Source organism: Vombatus ursinus, unplaced genomic scaffold, assembly GCF_900497805.2.
Source record: "Vombatus ursinus unplaced genomic scaffold, bare-nosed wombat genome assembly UNPS02014830.1, whole genome shotgun sequence".
In the NCBI taxonomy this organism is placed as follows: Eukaryota; Metazoa; Chordata; class Mammalia; order Diprotodontia; family Vombatidae; genus Vombatus; species Vombatus ursinus.
Window position 1 is genome coordinate 8938427 of NW_020954608.1, and position 20479 is coordinate 8958905.

The 20479-nt window shown below is 37.7% G+C and overlaps 2 protein-coding genes across 9 annotated transcripts in view; one reads left to right on the plus strand and one right to left on the minus strand.

Moving 5' to 3' along the window:
• SLC26A3 (solute carrier family 26 member 3) overlaps positions 1-651 on the plus strand; it is a 70867-nt gene extending 70216 nt beyond the window's left edge. For all 7 annotated transcript variants that reach the window (XM_027838712.1, XM_027838713.1, XM_027838715.1 and 4 more), the window contains one exon: positions 183-651. In XM_027838712.1, coding sequence (XP_027694513.1) covers positions 183-206 — 24 coding nt within the window. In that variant the 3' untranslated portion in view covers positions 207-651. The remainder of the gene's footprint in view (positions 1-182) is intronic.
• A 4692-nt stretch (positions 652-5343) lies between these two features.
• On the minus strand, positions 5344-19795 carry CBLL1 (Cbl proto-oncogene like 1). Of its 2 annotated transcripts, none has more exons than XM_027838852.1 (6): positions 19720-19795; positions 15609-15776; positions 12672-12769; positions 12005-12088; positions 10364-10437; positions 5344-8945 (listed from the first exon to the last, which is right to left on the minus strand). In XM_027838852.1, exons 1-6 carry the CDS (start codon positions 19730-19732, stop codon positions 7910-7912), a joined length of 1473 nt encoding a protein of 490 aa, XP_027694653.1. In that variant the 5' UTR covers positions 19733-19795; the 3' UTR covers positions 5344-7909. The 2 variants fall into 2 exon arrangements, with proteins under 2 accessions (XP_027694653.1, XP_027694652.1); XM_027838851.1 differs by having other exon boundaries at positions 12672-12772.
• Positions 19796-20479: the final 684 nt, after the last annotated feature.

Consider the following 20479-nt stretch of genomic DNA (forward strand, 5'->3'; position numbering starts at 1 on the left):
ACAGAAGAATGTGGTTGGGCATTGACATTTAAGAAAAATAAAAAAAAAATGTGGACGTTTATCAATGATCCTGGTAAAATTGGCATGTCTAGCCCTGCTCTAAACATAAGTACAATGTTCAGTCATGACAACTGTTCAAATTCAACATGCCTTATTTTAAAATAAGCCTTTTTCTCTTTCAGGAACCTGTGGAAACAAAATTATAATCAAAATAAAATTCAGGGAGCTCTTTATCAGATTGTCCAGTATAGAATAACTTTATATCCAGAGAATCATCAATAAGTTCATACATCATATGAAGAATATTTTTACTACACGGAATTGTTTCAATTTTTGGAACAAGATTGTTCTAACATAGTACATTTTCACACGTCTACTATAAAATGATATAAATACTCTTAATTTTTTATTTTATAGATTTACCTGACAAAAAGAGAAATAATTATGTACATATATATTTGTATTTATATTGTGCTGATGGATTCTAATCCAAGTCACTGCCTTTGTGTGTAAGGGTTTTTATAATGTATTTACACAACTGCTTTGGACCCTGTAATTTATACACCTTTATAATAATGCATTTACATAACTGTTTTGAATTCTGTAATTTATAACCCTAAACTTTAAAATGTAACTTTACTTTTAAAAATCCTTTCAGTTGCACAGAAGCTTGGTTTGTTTGTCATGATAAATTTCTTTTTAAATTCTTGAAGGGGAAGGAAAAAAAATTTTTTTGTGGCCTATCTCTAAAGTTCCTTTAACTGTCCCATTGTGATTTTTTTTTTAAATGAGATCATGAGAATGAAGCTGCTTCTGAAAGATTCCTAGAAGACGTTCACCCATCGACAATGGAGTTCATCCTTCTACTAGGCACACTATATCTTTGCACAAAGCTAACCTAACCAGAAGCAGTTATTGCCTGGGTGACCTGAGGTCACTAGTCCAAACCCCTCATTTTATAGATGAGGAAACAGAAGGCAAGTGGGCCCTATCTGCACAGTCACAAAGGCAGTAAGTGGTGGAACCAGAATTCAAAATGAAGTCCTTATATTCTAAATCTAGTGTTCTTTTTGCTCTTCAAAATCCTCTCTCTACAGTAAATATAGCAGTAGTAAAATCACAAAGGCATTTTTTTCATTACAAGTATAAATTCTCAACCATTTAAGTGCACATTCCTAATTTTTGTTCCCAATTTTTAGTTAATTCAGTTACTAAAGAGGTCTAAAAAACTTAATTTTAATTTAGAGAATTATAAAAAGGAAATGGGTAATTCACATTGGAGATGTTAATCAGAAATAAAAAATAATGATCAGAATTTTTTAAAGGAATATTCCAAAAAGAAGGATGAATTAACATGGCTTTTAGATTGACGGGGGCAGGGCAGAATTTTTTCATATAGCAAAAAGAAAAATGAGTGGAGTTAAAAACAAAAGAAAGTTGTCAATCAAGTTACCCTGGGACCCTCTACCTCTGGGTGAATCAAGTAATCAGTGCAGCTACAAGGCATCAGCACTGGACTTTGCCAACCAAAATTACACGGAACAGGGATTTCAGTTCTTGTCACTTTCCAATCCATTTGATCACATAAGGGAAGTTCTCCTAGGTTCACCCTTAGCAATGACCATTTCTCCTGTTCTCTAAGCAGGACTGGGAATGAATGAATGACTGAATGAAAAGCATTAAGTGCTTATTATGGACCAAGCACTTCGTTAAGCACTAGAGATATAAAGAGAGAAAAGTAAGGTGGGACCTGTTCTCAAGGAGCTCACATTCTAATAAGGGAAACAACACACATAGAAGGTTTTCAATATAAGACAAATGGAAAGGTCCCGTGGTCCCTAGGGTGCAGAGGCAAAGCAGATGGTAATTCTGAAGCATTTGTATTCCCGAGGCTCTGGGGTTCAGAGTCCTGAGCTGCCTCCAGCAGGGTCTGAAGAGAGATGACCGTCAATTGATTTACTGGGTACATGCCGCTTCCTATCTCTCCCTCCAGGAGCTCTGCTGCTTCTGTTAAGCTAGCTTGCCTCAGGAAGGGGGGAGGGGGAGCTGAAGCACAGTTGGTGACAGCTGGCCCCATCTGCACAGGAGTTGCCTTTGCTGAGGATGGCTGTGTGCTTATCTGCCATTTGGTTAACAGTTGTTGCTTTTGGTACTAGGAAGCTGCAGAACAAGGACTGTTCTCCATTTAAGTCAAAGGCAGTATAGCTTAGTGGGAAAAACTACTAGATTTGGAGTCAAATGACCTGTGTTGGAGTACAGGTTCTGACACTGACTCGTGGTATGACCATAAGCCAGTCACTTCACCTGCCTCCACTTGCCCATCTGCAGAACAGAGATACCTTACAATTACCACACTATAGTGTCGTAAGAAAAGCATCTTATAAACTTAAAAGCATTACAGAAATGTAAGCCACTGTTATTAACCCCCTTCACATGCAGAAAACTGGCTAATATTGGGGGAGACACCAAATTTAGATGACACAGTAATGCCACAGAGCTCACAGGGTATTGTATTTATTTGCTGCATAGAAACACTGGAATTTAATGATGCAATTTAAAAAAAAAATCCTTGCACATGGGAGAAAATAAGATAAGTTATAAGGAAATAAAGTATGCAGGTGGAAACAAATTTGAAGAAAAAGTTTAAATGCACTCAGAGGCTGATAAACCAGAAACTTGGAAGTAAACTAATACAATCTCATTTTATAGATAAGAAAACACACCCAGAAGGGGATTTGCCCAAAGTCCTTAGCAAATTAGTGGTAGGACCCGGACTTCAAATCTAGAGTCTGAACTGACCCTCTTTTCTTTGTATTACTGGTGCACTAGGTAGATAACTGGAGCTAGAATTCAGAATACCCAAGTTCAAATCCAGCCTGAGACTGTTTGACCTTGGGCAAGTCACTTAATTTCTGTCTGTCTCAGTTTTCCTCATCTGTAAAATGGTGATTATCACCTACCTCCCAGAATTATTGAGGACTGAGATATCTGTAAAATGTTTTGCAAACCTTAAAGTACTACATAAGTGCTGGCTATTAATATTATCATAATTTTCACTGGTATAGGATTACAGATTTAGAGGTGGAAGGAACATTAGAAGTTATCTAATCCAACCCCCTCATTTTAACTAATGAGGACCTGAGAGACATAGAGAGGTTAAGTGACTTGTCTGGGATGCCAGGCAGAATTTTAATCCAGCACTTCTTGATTCCAAATTTAGCGCTACCCCCAAGCAATGCTGATTATGGTGGGAAGTCAAGAGGACTTGAGAAAGTACCAGTGACTATAGAAAAGAAAGACAATGAGTTGAGGAATGTTGACCACTATGCCTTATTACAACCAGCTATTTTCTGGAAAGCTCAGTAATCATTAGACTTTTCATCTTATTTTAGCATTTATCATGCATGTGTTAATTCAGGTAATATTTTAACAGTTTAAAAAGCAACCTTGATCCAGGACACAAGAATATCAACAGAGAAAGAAAGAGCCATGGATAAAGAACTACTAAAATCAGTATGGGTCATATTCTCATGAGACTGACTGCTATTTGCTAATCTCAGCTCTGCAACTAAAGAACTTAGAGATGAAAAGAATACTACAAACATTACTAAAGATGTTGAAACCATTATCTAGGAAGTTAAGCAAGCAGAGTATTCAACTTGGAAAAAAAATGAGTAAAGGGAATATAGAGAGAAGAAACTTAAAACAAAACCTTGTAAGTTAAAATTATGAATAGACTATCAAGGAAAGTTATAGAGACCATCAACTCTCCATCTGGAAGTGGATAGCACTTTTTTTTCAGAGAACTGATGGATTCAGAGTGCAGATTGAAGCATTTTTTTTTTCCTTTTCTTGCCTTTTTAAAATATGTCTAATGCAAAAATTTGCTTTGCATGACTTCATATTTATAATGGGTTTTGTATTTCATGCCTTCTCAATTAGTAGAAGCGTGAAGTAGAGAATCTGAAACTGAAAATGAAATAAAATTGAACTAAAAAAAGTAAAGTTATAGAACCTATGCTATGTATTTTTATGTGTAGAATGGATTTTAATCCAATGCAGCTTGAATGTGGAGGCTATTCAAAATTCTCTTCTTACCCATGATATTTTAATATCTAAAGGTTTAAAACAGTGACAGAGGTGAAAGAATTAAAACTCTTTTACAGTATTACTTTAGGAAATAAAACATTTTCCCACTTTCATGTTAGAAAATTCAAGTGACAAAACCACGAGGTGACAAAAAATTTACATACTTGGTTCTGAGAAAATAATAGTAAAATAACTTTTCATTTTTAGTCCATTTACATATCAATCATTTGTTGAATTGTATATACATTGTGAACATTTCCATTTTAATCATATTTACTTGACAAGTTAAATTTGTTCACAACAGCATGACCAGAAGAATACTATTCTAGCACATTTGGGTATAGAGAATTAAGAAGTAATTTGCTACTTTGATTAATTGAGGAAGACGCTGAATTTGACTCTGCTCCATTTTTTTCTTTCCATGCAGTCCAATCGAGAGGTGGGGTCATCAAAAAAAATCAATCCAAGATGTTAGCTAAGTTAACACATTGGGATACCCTTTGCTGTTCAGTGGTGTCCCACTCTTTGTGACCCCATATGGAGTTTCCTAGGCAAAGATACTTGAATAGCTTGCCATTTCCTTATCTAGTTCATTTTACAGAAGAGAAACAAAGGCAAACAGGGTTAAATGACTTGCCCAGAGTTACTCAGCTAGTAAGTGTTCAGGCCACATTTGAACTCGGAGAAGAGTCCTGATTGCAAGCCCAGTGTTCTACCCACTGCGCCACCTAGCTGCCCTTTGGGATACCACAGGAATGTTTTAAAGATGAGGCTTTAAACATAAAAAACCCTAAGAACTTCAAAATATACACACACACACTCTCTCTCTCATCACCCCATAATTAATCACGGCAAAACTTTTCAGTTCTAAATATAACACACTCCATATATAGTTACTTAACCTGTGGGTTTTGGAGGGAAAAAATTTCAAACACTTATTTCTCCACATGGATACCACTGAAATGCAATTACATATTATTTAATGATTTTGTGCAAGATTTGTGGGGTATTTTAATGACCAAATGTGTTTTAAAAATAACAGGCAACTTATGCTGAAGAGACTTAATTTCCCCCAAAAAAACTGTTTTGAATATATACATCAACACAAGTTAGTGATAATAACTGAGTTGCTGCTTTTTAGATTCAAAGAAATATAAATTTGGCCTCAGAAAGTTAAGTTCAATGTAAATAAGAAAATTCTAAATTGTCCCAGGTATATCACTATTTGGCAAAAATGCATCTAGGCAAAGTAAGTATTTATGCTTCCATTTTATTGTTTTTAAGAATTAAACTGCCACCTCAGTAGTCTTAAGAGCAATATAATGAAACATACACACATTTCATTTAGACTTCACGTCCATCAGTTTTAAAGGCTTCCCTGAAATAAAGCTGGGTTTTACATGTTTTATCTTTTAAAAAGTACTAAGGTTTTGTTACACTTTTACCCACCCACCCAATAAACAATAACCAGTTGTCTTCAAGCCTAATATCATTAAAAATTGTCTGCAACATAACTCATTTGATATGGCTCCCTGTATTAGAAATATATACACTCCCCAAATTTAACTGCAAATAAACTATCACTGGAAAAAAAAAAAGTCTACTTCTACAAAATGTGGGCTTTATCACAATACTAAGTTTGTCTCCAATATGTCGGCTAAGTGGTTTCAGAACGAATATAGTTTCAAATTCAATTTTAGGAAATTTCACATTAGAAAAATCTTCATGAAAACTGACAAGATTTAAAAGTGAATTCAACTATTTTTTTTTTGTTGTGACATGAAGCAGTAATAGTTCTTATTGTTTTAACAGCCCTTAATTGCAAAGGTGTGGGGGAAGGAAAGGGTGACTTTGAGGGAAAGGGGAATTTTGCTCAGGTCCAACTGTCTGCCAGGACAGAAGTATTCATCACCAAAACTTGGCACTACTTCACCCTCACACTTCTAATAACAAGAATTTCTCATTTCTTACTAGAAATATCACATTAACATTGGAGTCTGACTGCTAATATGAAATTACACTTTCTCAATGGTTAAGTTGTACCTGATTCAATTTTTGCATTAGCTATTTCAGGCAAATGAAATAAAGGTCATCTGCGTTACCTCTAACTTCAACTCTAAGCGTGGGGATGCCTTTATACCCAATTATCAAGGTGAGAAAAGCTTTTCATCCTTTCAACCATCTGGCCAAGCAATCCCATTAAAGATGGTCATACTTTGCCACAAAGTATAAAACCAGCAAATTGATAGATCCTAAGATGTATGTGCTAAATGTATATATTACAAACTATCTACTGAATGATCTGTGCATACCATAAATTTTGTTGGTACTATACAGCACTGCATGGGGGAAAAAGTCTTCACATGGTTTACTTATGACATTCAACTATACCCTAAGGAATGTTAACTCACACATACTTAAGTTAGGTTTAAACTAGTAATTAATCATCTAAGTTGGACTGTGAACAAGACCCTGTAATGCAAAAACTGACTCTTAAAAAGGCACATTATAAAGTATGGACATTCATCTAACTTTACTATCACTTTCTCTTTCCATGTGTGGGAATGAAGCAATTTAATACAGCTCACTAACTCCATGTTAAATTGTTTAAAAATTAAGGTTAGATTGTTTTACCATCAGGACTCAATTAGTCATAAATTAGTACTTTTAAAGTTCAAATTAGAGGGGGAAGCCCTATCACAAAGTACATAAAAATAAGCCTGAGTATATTTGTTTATATTTCCAGAATAATTTCCTTCATTGATATATTATTTTAATGCCTTAAACGGTATTTAAACTCCAATTTGAAACTCTATAAACAAGAAACCACTCAAGCCCAAGACTAACCTCTACTTAGGAAAAAGATTTTTGGTAGTCTATACTGTTCTAAATCTTTATCTCAGGACAAATAACCAGAGTAGGATATACATATTTCAACTGAATGCTATCGTTTAAACAATTTCTACAAAATAATCTTAGATCAGACTAATGAATGTGGTACACTCTATGAGTCCAACCATTAGTAAACAAGCAAGAGCAACGGCATCACCAGCTTGGAGCCTACAAAATTTACTTGAGCCCTGACTTTTTGAACAAGTAAAGGATTTTAACATCATTAACATGAACTGATGTTATTATAGTACTGTAATTTCAATATATTTGGTGCTCCTGAGGTTGCCTAAAAATCAAAGGCATTTAAGTGAAGTGCAAAACATACCGTGCCTAAGACTTTCAGTGCAGTGCCTTAAATGTGGAAGAATTGTACTTTACCATTAACTGTCTGCCTTATAGTAAACTCTAGAAAATTCTGTATACTCTTAACATTTTATTTTAACCTTTGGGAAAATATTAGTGGCAAAACATATCATTTTAAGAAACAGTATGCAACTCCACTCAAGTTCACATAAAAAATAGCATCTTTACAACCATATTGAAATTTAATTATTTTACACAGGTTAACAAAATGTATCACAAGAAAAACTAAACATCGGATTTAACAAAAGCAATACTTCTGAAAGTGGTACAATGTTTGATTTTTTTTTCCAGGAAACAATATTACAAAATGATCAACTCTGGGGCAATTTACCACACTAGGGGCACAAAGTTGTTAAAATATAGTTGTGCTCTACTGAGCCACTTATCTGCACTACAGTATACTTGAAGTCAGTCCTAAGGTCAAGGCTTAAAAACATTTTAAGATACAAGACCCTAAGAGTGTTTTACAGCCACCTCTGTAAGAGGTGCTTTTCCTCTCTCAAAATACATAAAGTTCCCTGCCCTCCCCCAACCCTCACTGTATCTTCAGTTCAAAACACTACTATCATTGGTAATATGGCCTATATCTTGTCTGATCGGGATGATGCGGTCCAGGAAGTGGGGCTTGAGAGGGTGGACCCTGCATTCTTGGAGGCGGAGGTGGCCCTCTTGGTGCAGGCCATATACCAGGACTCATTCCCCCTGGCTGTGTGAATGGAGGGCTTAGAGTTCCTTGATCTTCAGTGAACTGTGGCAAAGAGTTAGGATTATAGTGGTGAGGAGGGGGGGCATTTACAGGGGGACCACCATGTTGAGGAGGAGGAGGTCCTGGTGGAGGATGATTCATATATGGTGGCATCTGGGCAATGATGTGTCCAGGGGGTGGGGTAATTGGTGGTGGAGCAGAGGTCATTGGTGGAGGAGGAGCTTGGCTATAAACCATATGAGGAGTACCTGCTGCCTGGGGAGGATGCTGCATTGGATGGCTTATTGGTGGTGGAGGAGGAGGTGGTGGTGCATAATGTTGCTGTGGAGGCATAATATGATGAGGGTGAGAAACCACTGGTTGACCCTGATACTCAGGATGATGGTGAGCAGGTGCTGGGGCTGGAGGTGGTGGTTCTCTGGCACCTGAATTTGAATCATCCTGAATAGGGACAGTTATTAAATTGCTGTGTTTTCTTGTTGAAATTCGAAAGGTTTCCTGACTGACTGAACGAGGGGGAGGTGGAGCCATGGTCAACTCCGCAGGAGGAGCTCGAATATCCTCGTGTGGTTGATTATAATGCTCATGTGGCACATGCTGCAGCGGAGGCGGTGGCATCATGATGTGCTGCTTTGGCGGAATATGGCTCATATGGTGCTTGTCTGGAGGCATTATAAAACGATCAGGAATTTCAGCGGGTGGCGGGGCAATAGGAGGATGAACGTTTTCAATTGGAGGGCGAGTGACAGGTTTTGCAGCTCTCATGTGACGATGGTTGATATGAGCCTGTAAGTCTCTTTGAGACAAGTACGTTCTTTTGCACCCTTGAACAATGCTACACATGAAGAGAGAACCCCGCATACACTGTTCAATTCGCTGCACAGGATCATTACAGCTAAATTAGAAGAAAATACACTGGTTAACTGTTCACAGCAATCCCCAACCAGTTCATTTTACGCAGCAAACAAAAATCCTACCTCTAAAAGTTAACAAAGTCATATGTAAAACTCAGCACAATTTCACATGTGAAAATTACAGCGTGTGTCACTTAAATTCTATCTTCTACTAGCTTTTATTTCCCAGCAGGCTGTTAACTCCAGGTGAACTCAAAATACATTCCAACAAAAGTATATATCCCACCCATATTTTAAAAACATCCTTAAAATCTAACAAAAGCAAATTCCTAAATTCTGAATTTTCTAAAAGAATCTTATATTCTATATATCTCTATTCAAATACATGTTAGCAATGATAGACTAGAGGATTTAGCACTTGTGGCTCAAGAAACTAAAATTCTCAAGTCTAGAGTAATTCGTTAGTTTAATAACAATCATGTGTCAGGCACCCGAGGGTGAATTTTTAAAAAACAGGCAAAGACAAAATCCCACTCCTTTTATGATATTTTTCTCAAAGAAATATAAGAGCTTTCAAAATTCATATTTTAAAACAAACCGCAGGTACCCAAAAGCCTCTGTAAAATACTATGCACAGTAAAACCAGCAACTTTTTATTTATTTTAATCATTTGAGATAAAAAGCTTACTAAAAGTTAAACAAAGCATCTCTTCTTAACTTAGGGTCATTATTATGAATATCCTTTATTGGACTATGATAATATAAAATGCCACAGACCTAATGGCTTCCAGGGTTTTGAGTTCTTGTGTTTTTAATTTTTGTAAATTTCCTATTTTTTTGGTCTCTGTTAGTACAGCTGGGCATATATGTTATTTTCTGACAAAAGACAGGACACAATTCTTACAATTATGACATTATTATTCTAAGTACTCTTATTCTCCCAAAATCCCATCAGATATTATCATCAATAACTAAAAGGTTAACCTCAAAGGGAGTGGATAATTGAAAGAATGAAAACAGAAGTATCTGTCAGCTGTAAATGGGTTGGAAAACAAATAAGCCCTTTCTCCCAGAAAGCAGAAGACCTTCTCTCTCTCAACGAGGATCAGGCACAGAGAGGTAGACTCTTCTAGGTATTCCAATTTGTACTAATGAATCTGTTCCGGAACCACTAACATTTACCCAGAGATCATAACCAGGGGATCAATCCATATGTCAGGATCTTCATTCCCAATATGACACTTGGTTTTAAACAACCCAGGGTTTAAAAGGTAGTAGAGGCTCCTATCAGCACCAAAAGTGGTTTGACAGCTTAAACTTAACAGAATCTAGCACCTATCAACAACTTTTCTAGGAGAGCGTATTGACAGAACCTCAAGGCAAATACACAGTGCACTTCAACTAGAATGCAATTGCTAGAGCACACAAACATTCCTTTTTAAGAATTTAATGCTCTTACCCTGGGCACATCTTATCTGCCTTTTTCTCATGCAAAATAGCACAGTCATAGCAAAAAACATGCTTGCATGGGATCTGTAAACAGAGACATCATGATAGTCAACATCTTATATTAATTCATAATTTTTCTACAAAAAGATTAACATTTATCAAATGCCAAAGATATGGAAACTCTTATAGCTTCATTTTCCTATACTCATTTTTCTCTAGAGAGACTATAAAGCAATATATAATTTAATTAAATCTATTTAATATACATCATGTTTCCAAAAAAGTCCAAATTATTTTCAATATATTCTTCTCACTTATCTCAAAACAAAATGTAGTGATCATTAATTGAAGTCACATAGCAACTCATATATTATCATGTTCTCTGACTTTTTTGTATTTATTATCCATTATTCCACTTCACCATATAGCAAAACATGAACAGATTTTTAAAGTTATTGAACTATTTAAGAATATTAATTTAAAATTATCTTTTTTTGGATGAAAATTTTAGGGAGAGGGGAAATAATGTGTTTAAATTTCACCACCTGAAAAATCAAGACAATCTTTTATCCATTAACTAAGTCCATTAGATTATAAATTGGACTTCAATAATAGGACTCTTATACTCTGCAACACCATATGGGAATAATATTGCTCTTCCATAAATAAGGAAATATGCATATGTATATTTAACTGGAACAAACAAATCAGTTGTTATAAAACTAACCTATGAATTCAACATAGTACAATAGCTGAGCAAAGAACTAAACTACCCATTTCCCAGTCAACGTATTAATCTAGAGAAGGAGAGGTAGTGGTCAGGGGATGGGGAGGAAGTAGGTAGGTAGACAACAAGAGGAACTATTAGTGATAAAAGGAATGAAGGAAGATGAGTTAAACTAGTGGACTGTAGGGGTGAGACTACACATTTTGCTGAATGAAAACGAAGTGGAAACAAGGAAGAGAGGTCAAAGGGATTCTGGTGGTCACTGACAAAAATTATAATTAGTTTCAATGATAGAGATGCATATGATACCATCATTAACTAATAATGAAAAAACACTCATGTGCATTACCTTATAGGAAATTAGAAGCTAAAAGTAAAATGTATGTTTTATATCAATCATAATGCAGATCATTATTGTGGCTAAGATAATTGCAGAATCTTAAAGGCAACATAAGGAATCTAAGCCTAAATCTAGGATCATTCCCTCTCTGTGAAACATAGTGAACAAAGCACTGAACTGCAAAGAATAAAACATCACTACATGGTTCAAGGCTTCATCTGTGTGGCATCTAATAACAGCTTACGTTCAGAAAGAGAAGTAAGTTTCTACCAGGTTTAGTGAAAATAGGGAAAGAGCCACCAAAATTAAGACTGGTCTTAAAACAGGGGAATCGATAACACATGAAAATTTGTGACTGAAATGGTTTAAGTCATAAACAAAATGTGTCTCCACAGGAAGGACAAGACATCCTGCTGAATCTTTATAGGTATGGGAGAAAGAACCATGAGCCTAATGGTTAAGAAAGCCTCCCCTAGAAAACTTCTACAGTGTTTCCTCACACAGGGAATGATAGAAACTGTATAGTTAGTATAGGACAGAGATGATACATTATCAGGTAACCCATTTAACTTAATAATACTTACCATGCGCCCATAAATTTTAATAGGTAATCCACATTTATCACAGAAATGGACTGGAGTATCATCCTTTTCACCTAAGATGTTTATCTGTTGAAATGACATTATTATTATTAGATTGCCTTCTTAAACTAGATTAATAGTGTCACTGACAGTAAATACCTAGTATGCTAGGGTCTATTTCACAAATGCTAATTTAAAAATTAATTTATATGAATGTCATGATAGCCATTAAAATGAGTTTTTTGGTGAAATTATTGTGCAGAGACCGTATTTTATCTTTCTTTTTATCTTACCTGGCACCTAGTACAGTGCATTACACATAGCAAAAATATAATAAATATGTAACATATCCCAAGAGTAATGATTCTGTTCTTCACAATATTTTAAATTATATTTATTAAAGCATAGTACAGTGGATAGAGGACCACTCTTGGAATCAGAAGACTCATCCAGCTAAGTCTTGCCTTGGATAAATATTAACTATCTGACTATGGACAAGTTACTTAACCTTTCAGTGACTTAAGTAACACTCGGACTATAAATTAGAGACAAACTGCTCATTGGAATCAATTGGAGTGATTCTAACACCTAGTTCCCTACAGATTATCAATCACAGACATGGAACCAAAAACATGTACACATCGACCAACATACACATAAGTAGTTGTACCTGAAAGTCCCAAAAAATGTGTCCAGGAAACCTTCGCTGATTTCCAAACAGGTCACCCCCTTTACACTCATACCGTTCTTCTTCATTATAATCAAATCCTTCTGAGGAGAAAAAGCAAGCATTACCTACAAACTTTTCAAACCAAACTAAGTCACTGCTGAAGTGCACCTAGTAAACAATTGACCAAATTCTTTCATTTCATTTATAAAACACATTTAGGTTTTCCGGAAAACGGTAAAGTAAAACCTCATTTGTGACAGTTTGGCAAAGTGGTTAAAGATTGCCCCAAAGGCAATCTCAGCATCTGACACATACAGGTAAGGTGTCCCTAAGTAATTAAGTCATTTAACCTCTCTATATCCCAGGCCACTTTCTAATACTGTAAGTTGCAAAGAAGATGCCAATCTGCATTGATCAAGTGAGTTTTTCTTGATAAGGAATCTCCACACCAATGAAATCACAGGTCTGGTTCCATTATTCTTGTTATACTTTAATTTTACAATATTCACTATCATATTTGTAGGCCATTTACAAAAGTTATTGTCTAAGAAAACAATCTGTTTTGCAAAAGGAAAAACTAAGATTTTATTTTGCTTTATAATGAATACATGAAAACATTTTTCAGGAATTCTTTCATTCCTGAGTAAGTTCTGAGACAGAATCATTAAATAAAAAAGATTCTTCCACTTTTCATTTCTAAAATGAAAATAATAATAGGCTTAATAGAAAAATTCAAATGTCACCATTTAAAAAAAAAAATTATAACCTCTACACAATAATAGAAGAGCCAGCAAGGTGTAATGACTGAAGGGTTGCTCTTGGAATCAGAAGATTTAGGCCCAAGAATTACCTGCATAACCAGGACAAGTTACTTAACCTCGTGAGTGTCTGATTCAATTTTACAGACTCTAAGTTATAGATGAGTTACCACCAGCTCCATGGCTTTTGAACTTCTCTGGACTTCTCCAGCATGCCCGCCCTTCCTAAGGAAACTCATCATTAGGAAATTTCAGGTATGCCTTAAGATTGAATCTGCCTGGTATTCACATCTCATTGGTACCCTCTGATTGGACCCTATGACTGAAGCCATGAGCTCCAAAACATCTACTTAGAGTGGGCTCAGGACAGTCTTCTCCCCATTTCCCACCACCTACACAGTTTAGGCCCAATACAGGCCCCTTCCTCAGCTTCCTTTTGTATGTAGTCTTCCCCTATTAGATTCTAAGTTCCTTGAGGGCAGGGACCATCTTTGCACATAGCAGGTACTTAATAAATGTTTATTTACCACAAGGAAAACGTATCTTTTCCATAGTCAAGAACAATTTGGTGCCACATACAACTTTGGAGAAATATCAAGGACAAGGGGAATCAATTTGGAGGGCTTGGTTAAAATACCAACCTTAATTATCTCACCTCATTTAAAAGTATACAGGTAACTGATTTAACACTACTGATTCTACTTAGAATTCACTTCAATTTCAGAAAGGAAAGTTAAGAGAAGATTTCTGTTATGCCTTCTGGAATAGTAACTAGAAGTAGAGCAGGCACAATATATACATTTCAAAGTTAGTTTCGAGACTGGCCTAAATAGCCTACAACAAATAAAAATAATAAGCAAGGAAAAGTGGTGATGAGAGAACTTTCTAAACATGGTACAAAGGAGCTACTCTTAAGTACTCGAATTTAACTACCTTGCGTTTAAAAAGGAACAAATAAAATAGAGTACAAAGTTGGAGCAATCTTTAACAAATGTGATCAAGTGGTAGCCTCTTGGAAAGTTTCTCAAAAGCTTCCCCAATCTACTACATTATCTCATTCATAGGTTTCACACCAACTATACCTTAAAACAAAAGAAGGTTGGAAGGCAAAGAGTACTTTCAAAAGCAACTACTACATTTCACTGCATAATCGCCTGCAGATTTTACGCCAATATTGCCCCCAAAATATGCTGCGACCATTATGTGAAGCTTAAAAAATTTTTTTTGTGATGGTATTAGTTAAAAAATCATTTATTACTAAATTGGATCACTAGCAGACATACTGTACTGTTTAGCTAGCTGGGGAAGATGCAAGTCTTATCATATCACGTGACACTCGTGGCAGCTTTTGCCAGTCCACCTGCTCCCTTTTTGGCCACAGCTCTTCACTGAGTTGAGTGACAATACCTTTAGTACTGAAGCACTCTAAACAAACCATACTTTCAAAAACATACTGACAATGCACATGTGCTCTGATATTTCTAGGCTGGAGGCTTGCAAAGCTCAAAAGATAAATGCATATCCACATGTCACTGGTGAATACACTGCTGCTCTGTTTACATTTTAGGCAGCGTGACAAACAATTATACCACTGGACGATTACACAACAAAAGATTATAAACCAATTTGTGGACTGGAAAAAAGCAACTATGTGGTGAAACACAGTAATTTCTGAGCCAGTCAACAGCAAAAACATTTCAGGCCATACATCTACTATTATCCTTTGTGTAATTGTAACATCAATGCAAAAACCATGTTTTCTCATCTGGGAGGTGCCTGATCAAATCAAGTCCTTTCCCAGGGGGAATCCTACATATCATTAGGGGAAGACTGCATCTCAGGCTGGAAGGTCATTATCTTTCAGTGTTTAGAGTGAAAAGTAGATTTAAAACTCCTAGTTGTCCAGAGATATTTGGTAAGGGTTGAGAGTAGGAAAAAACTCTTAATATAGATTGGTGATTTTTTTTTTTAAACTTCAAAATACATAAACACTAAAAGGCAAAGTTAAAAAAAAATTAGGATTGGAAAGAATGCTAAAGTGGTATATGAATAAAAGAAAGAAGGCAATGTAAAAGATTAAAATTGCATGGGCTGCATTGTGGAAATTAGTACAGGTATATAGACAGGATGTTACTAGACAGAGACAGTAACATGACAAGCAGCTATTTCAAATTATTACCTTCATCCCCAGGTTGTGTCTTAGAAGGCATCCTGTTCATAGTCCTTGTAGTTCGAGGAGCAGGTTTGGCTTTGTTTGTCTGTTTGGAGATTAGTTTTATAGGGATCCGTCTTCGAACATCAAGGCCACCCAACGATCCAGAACTATTAGTGCCTTGCAAATCATTGTCTATATTAAAATAAAAGTTACTTCTTTCAGTTTTCTTTCTTAAAACATTCTGCTAAAGGTTTGAAGTAACCTACCAAACATCACCATGCTTTAATGTCAGATGGCCTGATTTTAAATACCACAACCACATGTTTAATTGCCAACAAACCCACAGTATTTTTGCTGATAAGAGATGCTTGAACATTGTCATGACCACTCCTCATCAATCTGTTAGTTCCATGAGAGAAGAGATCATGTCTTAATTAAACTTTTTCTATCTTTTCCAGCTTCCACTAAATTCTCACCTGTGATACCTTATCACAATGCAGAGATGATACTAGGTTTTCTAGGGCTACCCCAGTGGAATGTAAGTACTGAAAGGTCCTACACCAAGTTGGAAAGACTTCAAAGATAAACGCTCCGATAGGCTGTCACTTGAGGACCAGCCTCACGAGGTTTGTAAACATTTGTTACTAGCCATTAGGTGATGAAATTCTTTGGCCATAGCAACTCAGGAAGACTGTCTATTAAATTGTTGCTATCTGTATGGGTAGCAGTGACCCCCTCTCCCACACAAATGAAATCCTGGATCTTTCAAAGTATAAAATAAATATTTTTCCTAGCACAGGTCTATGAAAATGGCAAGTGACTCATATATTTATTAAAGTGAACAAAACAAGATTTTTTTTAAAGGGATGTGGATACAAAATAAATTATTTTCATATGCAGGCAGTTTATTAAAAGGAGGTGTAACACAGAACATATACTTTTCTCCGTTAAAATATACATAAATAGTAGAGTAACTAAAAGCCATGTTTCTGTGGTACAAAAAGGCGAAAGAAGAAATAATCTATTTAGGCATTCCTAGACCCATACCGTACCTCAGAGCTGCTGTTAAAGCAGTACTTTTTTTCCACCCAAAAAAGTAGGTTAAAAGAAGTACAATGTTGCTATGAGGTCAACTAAGTCTAAGTCAGACGAAAACATGCTTCCCAGGCCCCATAAATCACTTACTTACTCAGTTACCTGTAAAGCTCATTACTAATAGTAAAACAGAACAAAATGCCTTACCTCCAAAACACTTGGATTGCATGGGTAGAGAAATATGCACTTCTAAACGCATAGCACAAACATTGTTTCCCAGAAATAACTGTTTAAGGCTGAGGAGCAACTTTCCAATTATAGGAAAAGATGTTATTTTTTACTTATAAATCTAAACCAAATTTAAGTTAATCAAATTTTTTTTCAGTTACATTTGTTAAGCACTTGAGGAAGTTATTGTGCTGTCTAAAGATTTTTAGGACAGCTAACTAGAACTGTGCAGAATGGATTTAGGTAAAGCCTCCTTGAAGGTATTAAGTTGAACTTGATGAACTACAGCTAACTTCAAGACCATATTTCTAGGTTTCTTATAATTAAAGGCTCATGCTCAATCCTACAACTCATTCTTTTAATCAACAGGAATCTACGATTATATGGAGAGGGAGATTCAAAACTGAACCTTAAACAATGCACTTCAAGAAGCATTTATTAAATGCCTGCTATAAGCTAGGGACTATGTATACAAAAGCAAAAGTTAAGTCCCTGCCTTCATGGGAAGGGAACAAGGGGAACAATATTAATCAATAATCAATCCACAGTATTTATTAAAATGCTTTTTATTATACAGCATTTATAACATACATAGATAAATAAATACAAAGTAATTTTGGGTAGAAGAGAAGCATTAACAATTGGGAAGATCAGGAAAGTTTTATGGTAGGAATTCCAAGAGGTAAAATGGCAACAAAATAATGCAAAATATTTCTCATTCCCAGTTTCTTAGCATTATTTTATAACAACCATTCCTTAACAAGCCATGGTTTTAATATAAGGTGGGGACAAGAATAACAAGGGTGACAGGAGTAACAAGGGTAAGAGAAAAATATCATCAAACATATCAAAAAATCTCTAATGGCCAAGTTTCTGCCTATTTCCCTAACATCTTTCACTAAAAGTTCAACCAAATCAACTTATTTCACTTTTACCTTTCATTTTTGCTTCTCTTCCTCGTTAAGACATTTAAAAACTTCCAGAAGAGTCAAAAGTCAGATAAAGAGAATTGTTGGCCATTAACTTTCCAGTTTGGTTCTTACATGCTTAAAACCTCACTTCTAACTTTCCCAGAAGTTCAAAATTTGTTTTTCTAATAATAGTATGTATTACTGCTTTCTCTTCATATCTCAGCTGAATACTGCCCAGTTTTAGTTTTGTATGAAACAGAAAAGCCTTAACTAGTATGTCTTTGTACAATTCACAATTGGAAAAGTTCTGTGGTCTGGGGTTATAGCAGCGGTTAGTAAAGTCTATTTACTGAATTGCCCTTCTGTGTCTTAAGTTGTACTATGTCTCTGCTTTGCGCTCATAAACAAAACATGTTTACTAGACAGTATAATTACCCATGCTTTCTAAAACTAGAGTACACCACAAATAAAGTACATTTTTTACTGTAAGTCAACAAGCATTTATAAAATGCCTACTATGTACCAGGCACATGGGCTACGTGCCAGAAACAAAACAAAACAAAAAAAACCAACCCAGGGTCCCTGCCCTCAAGGAGCTCACATTCTAATGCACTATAAGCATTAAGTTTCCTTTTAAGTATTTTGACAATGAGCACAGAACTTGGAATAAGAAAACAATCCTTGGCGGTCCTATCATAATTTTTCTCAGGTTCAATTTAAAAATACTAGGATCACCTAAAACACACACAAGCCTCCAAATAAATGTCTCACTTCCGACTCAAATGTAAATATTTTGCTACTCTTTTTGGGGAGGGGGGAACACTTCTCTGTTACAAAGTCAAAGATTTCATTTTTATCAGTACTTAAGTAGTGGAGGCAGACAGGTGGCACAGTGGATAGAAAGATGCCCCGGAATAAGGAAGACTTGAGTGACCCTGGGCAAGACACTTAACCCCAGTTTGCTTTAATCCACTGGGGAAATGGCAAACCACTCCAGAATCTTTGCCAAGAAAAGCCCAGTTTTGGGGTTTGTACAATATTGACGTGCTATGGCCCATGGGGTCACGAAGAGACCAACACGACTTAACAACAAGTGCCAGGCACACAAGATTTTACTTTATGGACTACAGACATCCTACAGCATTGTTTACAAAGCACCAAAAAAGCATGGTTAACGAAGTGGCCGAGACTGGAGAGAGGGAGGAGTTGTTGATGAGCTGAGTTAAAAATGAGGAAGCTCCCTTGGTTTTAGGCTCCCAACCGCAAAAGACTCAAATGACAAGGTTCAGTGAAAAGAAAGGGGTGTAATGGTAGGGTACGGTTTGGACTTTATACAAAGACTGCGCTAAAGTGGAACTTGAGATCATATCCGGCTCCTTCGCCCTCTCTACAACACACACAGGGGACCTACAACAACGAAGCTTTGGGACAACCAAAGCATCCGCCCGCGGCTGCGAGCGAGGAGAAAACTGCAGGGACGTCTAGCCTGGTCTCTCGACTCCCACAAAGCCAGGGCTGCGCTCCCCAAGGTCCCCAGGTCCCCTCCCTTCCCCAAAGCCCTAAACCGGCTGGAAAATAGCCCCGGCCGGCACAAGCCGCGAAACGCCGAAGACCGGGGAAGGAAGGGCAGAGAAGGGGAAGGAGGCCTCGGGGAGAAGCCGGCGCCCCCCACGCAGCCCCAGGGTCCCACTCTGGACCGAGACGGCGCCGAGGCTGCAGCGCGGGGGGACTGGGGGGGGGGGGGTATGAAGGGAGGGGTGTAGGCCGAGAGGTATCAGGCCCCAGCCGGGCACGGAAGAGAAGGAGGAAGGGAAGGAAGGGAAGTGTGTAGAAGTCCTCCCTCGCCACTGCAACCCATCCCCTCAGGACGAGGCCGGTTCCGCTACGCCAGCCGGGCGACTGCGGGTCTCGGGCCGGCCGAGGGGTCCATGTAAACGAGACCCCCCCCTCCACCTCCTTACCAGTGTGGTCCATGATTCGGCTCGAGGTGCACTCTGGGAGCGGAAGTCAGCGTCGCCCGAATCGCCACGGGCGCGTGCGCGACGACCCTACCGAGACCAGTCAGCGGAAATGAGATGAGGGTGACTTTTGCCGGGGTCTGGGGAAGGAGAAAGTTTCGAGCCGTTTGGGATGGGACGAATGAGAAAAGAGAAGGAAAGTGGGAGCACACGGAGACGGTTTCATGGTAGAGGGGGTCGCCGGGGCGGTCCCCTAGGTACAGGAAGAACGGTCCATCCTCAGAAGTCAAACCACTTCTCCCTTTGGCGGGAGAAAGCAGATGGGGATGGGCGGGGGTGGGGCGGTATTTCCTGGTCGAAGTACTTCAACTTCCGACAGGCCCCGCGGCTCCTCTGACCTCGCGAAGCCTAGCCTCCTGGGACTTGTAGTTTGCGCTGGACAACACCCTCCCCCCCTTCCCCCCGGGGCTGCAGCCTTCTCTCCCACCCACACTCCCTTCCAGAGACTGGTTGTTCTCGGTGTGCAGGCCCAACCGTTGGGGCTCCTGAGGTCTCGGCGTTCTTCCCTGCTGGCGGCGGAAAGCTCGAACCAGAGTCTCGGGAAGGCGTGGCTGGGCTGCCGGCAGTCCCGAGGGTCCCGGAGGCAGCGTGCCGAGGTGGGGCGGGGAGCTAGGACCTGTGCGCTTTTGTTTCATGTTTTGTTTTTGACTTGGTTTGTGGGTCTACCGAGCCGTGCGCGGAGGAGACCGTGCCCGCCCCCCAT

Bases quoted from the DNA above. Each gene is read 5' to 3' on its own strand.
- CBLL1 (XM_027838851.1), bottom strand. The intron at 12,089-12,671 runs GTACAACTACTT...TCATTTCAACAG, and splicing joins ACATTTTTTGGGACTTTCAG to ATAAACATCTTAGGTGAAAA. The intron at 8,946-10,363 runs GTAAGAGCATTA...CTTCTAATTTAG, and splicing joins GCAGATAAGATGTGCCCAGG to CTGTAATGATCCTGTGCAGC.